This window comes from Symphodus melops (genome assembly GCF_947650265.1).
Source record: "Symphodus melops genome assembly, chromosome: 16".
NCBI lineage: Eukaryota > Metazoa > Chordata > Actinopteri > Labriformes > Labridae > Symphodus > Symphodus melops.
In genome coordinates this window covers 24437144-24439316 of record NC_136706.1, presented here as the reverse complement: position 1 = coordinate 24439316, position 2173 = coordinate 24437144, and the positions used below count along the sequence as shown (strand labels likewise).

Genomic DNA, 2173 nt, shown 5'->3' with positions numbered 1-2173 from the left:
GGTCGGAGGGGGCGTGGTCATGTCCACAGGTGTGTTTGCTCCTGTCTAACCTTCCTGTCTGTACACAGAACAACCTCCAGGAGAGGAACGACCCTCCTCAGCTCCTGCTGGACACCAAGCAGCAGTTCCCCGTGCTCTTCCCATACACGCCGTCCGCCCTCAACCTGGAGACGCTGCACATCCCCGCTACGCTCAGACTCGACTTCCTAACCAGAGTGTGACGAACCTGCTCCTCCTCCTCACACACACCTGAACCTGCTCCTCACACACACACCTGAACCTGCTCCTCCTTACACACACACACCTGAACCTGCTCCTCACACACACACCTGAACCTGCTCCTCACACACACACCTGAACCTGCTCCTCCTTACACACACACACCTGAACCTGCTCCTCACACACACACCTGAACCTGCTTCTCACACACACACCTGAACCTGCTCCTCACACACACACACCTGAACCTGCTCCTCACACACACACCTGAACCTGCTCCTCACACACACACCTGAACCTGCTCCTCACACACACACCTGAACCTGCTCCTCACACACACACCTGAACCTGCTCCTCACACACACACCTGAACCTGCTCCTCACACACACACCTGAACCTGCTCCTCCTCCTCACACACACACCTGGTGCCTGGTGATGGAGGTTCAGGTTAACAGGTTTCCTGCAGGATAAAGAAAGAATGAGTCGCTGAAGTTTAGTTTAGTTGCAGTTCCGCGAGCGACCACCAGGACAAAACGACAGCCTGACAGTAATAATGTTTCCGTAGTGAGAGTGACGGAGGGAAGCAGAAGTCAGTCAGCTGTTTTGTTTGATGCCTGAAATGAATCATGAAACAGATTTTAATCTTCCAATCATATCGTCATGGAAACACAATCAGTAGTAATCACTACGCTGGTCCTCTTTGCCTTTTTCAGTTTAGTAACAGGAAGTAACTTCTTCTCTGATTTATATGTTTTCATTATTCTGATCTCATGTTATATTTCTGTATTGACTCTTCTGTTTCTTATTTTGAGTCTTTTATGTTAAATTTAAATAATGTGCTCTGCTGCCCCCTGAGGTCGGAGAGAATACTGCAGTCTGCTGCCATAAATAAAGCTGATCGTAAACATGATGAGCTGAGAGAGAAGAAATCATGAAATCACCTGCACTTGTAGAAACCTAAATAAAGGCCGTGCTGTCTCTAGAGTTCAAACATCTTTCTGCACAATGTTTTATTTCTGTGAGGGGAAAATATTAATGAGATAAATCAATAATGAATATATTTGATAGGATCGATCTGTCCTTGTGTCGCGGGACGCTCTGGCCAGTCTCTGGATATAGATGTAGAAAATGAAGAAACTGATAATTTCATGTACTCAGAACCAGCTGACATCTTTGTCTCTTATTCACAATAAAACTTTTTTTCCTGAAAAGAAAAGTCACGTAGCGTTTTCTTCTTTTCTTGTCTCGTGGGAGGAACCTCTGGTTTGTGTCAAAGATGGCGCCCCCCCATGGATGAGTGTGATCATGTCGTGTGTTTAACGTCACTGTGGCGTCCTCATTTGAGACGCGAGCGTTCATGAGAGTTGAATAATGAACCAGGTCACCAAGCATCAAGACCCACTTTGATTCATCCTGTTCCTGAGACACAGACCAGTCACCCACAAACACCACCCGTTTGCAGCTGGTGCCTCGCTCAAGGGAACCTCAACAGTACTCAGGAAGTGCAGCTACCAAGAGCAACTTCCATACCTTGGGTCCGCACCGGGACTTGAACCTACGCCTGCACATCAACACAGATGAATAATGACTCCTCTCTCTCTTTGAGCTCGTCGACTCTCTCAGAGGAAGACGCCGAATAAAAACAGAAAATAACTTTTAAGCCCTAAATTTATAGAAAACCAAAAACAGCCGAGAGCAGCTCTGTGTGAATGTGGAGAGCAGACGATTCCCACAGTGTGTGTGTGTGTGTGTGTGTGTGTGTGTGTGTGTGTGTGTGTGTGTGTGTGTGTGGGTGTTTGAGTGTGTGTGTGTGTGTGTGTGTATGGGTGTGGGTTGTTCCAGGTGTGTGTGGTTTACCTATCACTCAGGTGGCATAGCGTCTCACACACACACACACACACACACACACACACACACACACACACACACACACACACACACACACACACACAC

The 2173-nt window shown here is 47.6% G+C and overlaps 1 protein-coding gene across 1 annotated transcript in view; it reads left to right on the top strand.

Annotated features, from left to right (window-relative positions):
* myo5b (myosin VB) overlaps positions 1–1436 on the top strand; it is a 35761-nt gene extending 34325 nt beyond the window's left edge. The window contains exon 37 of the mRNA XM_079363814.1: positions 69–1436. Within this exon, the coding sequence (XP_079219940.1) occupies positions 69–221 (153 nt within the window). The 3' untranslated portion in view covers positions 222–1436. The remainder of the gene's footprint in view (positions 1–68) is intronic.
* The last annotated feature ends 737 nt before the right edge of the window (positions 1437–2173 follow it).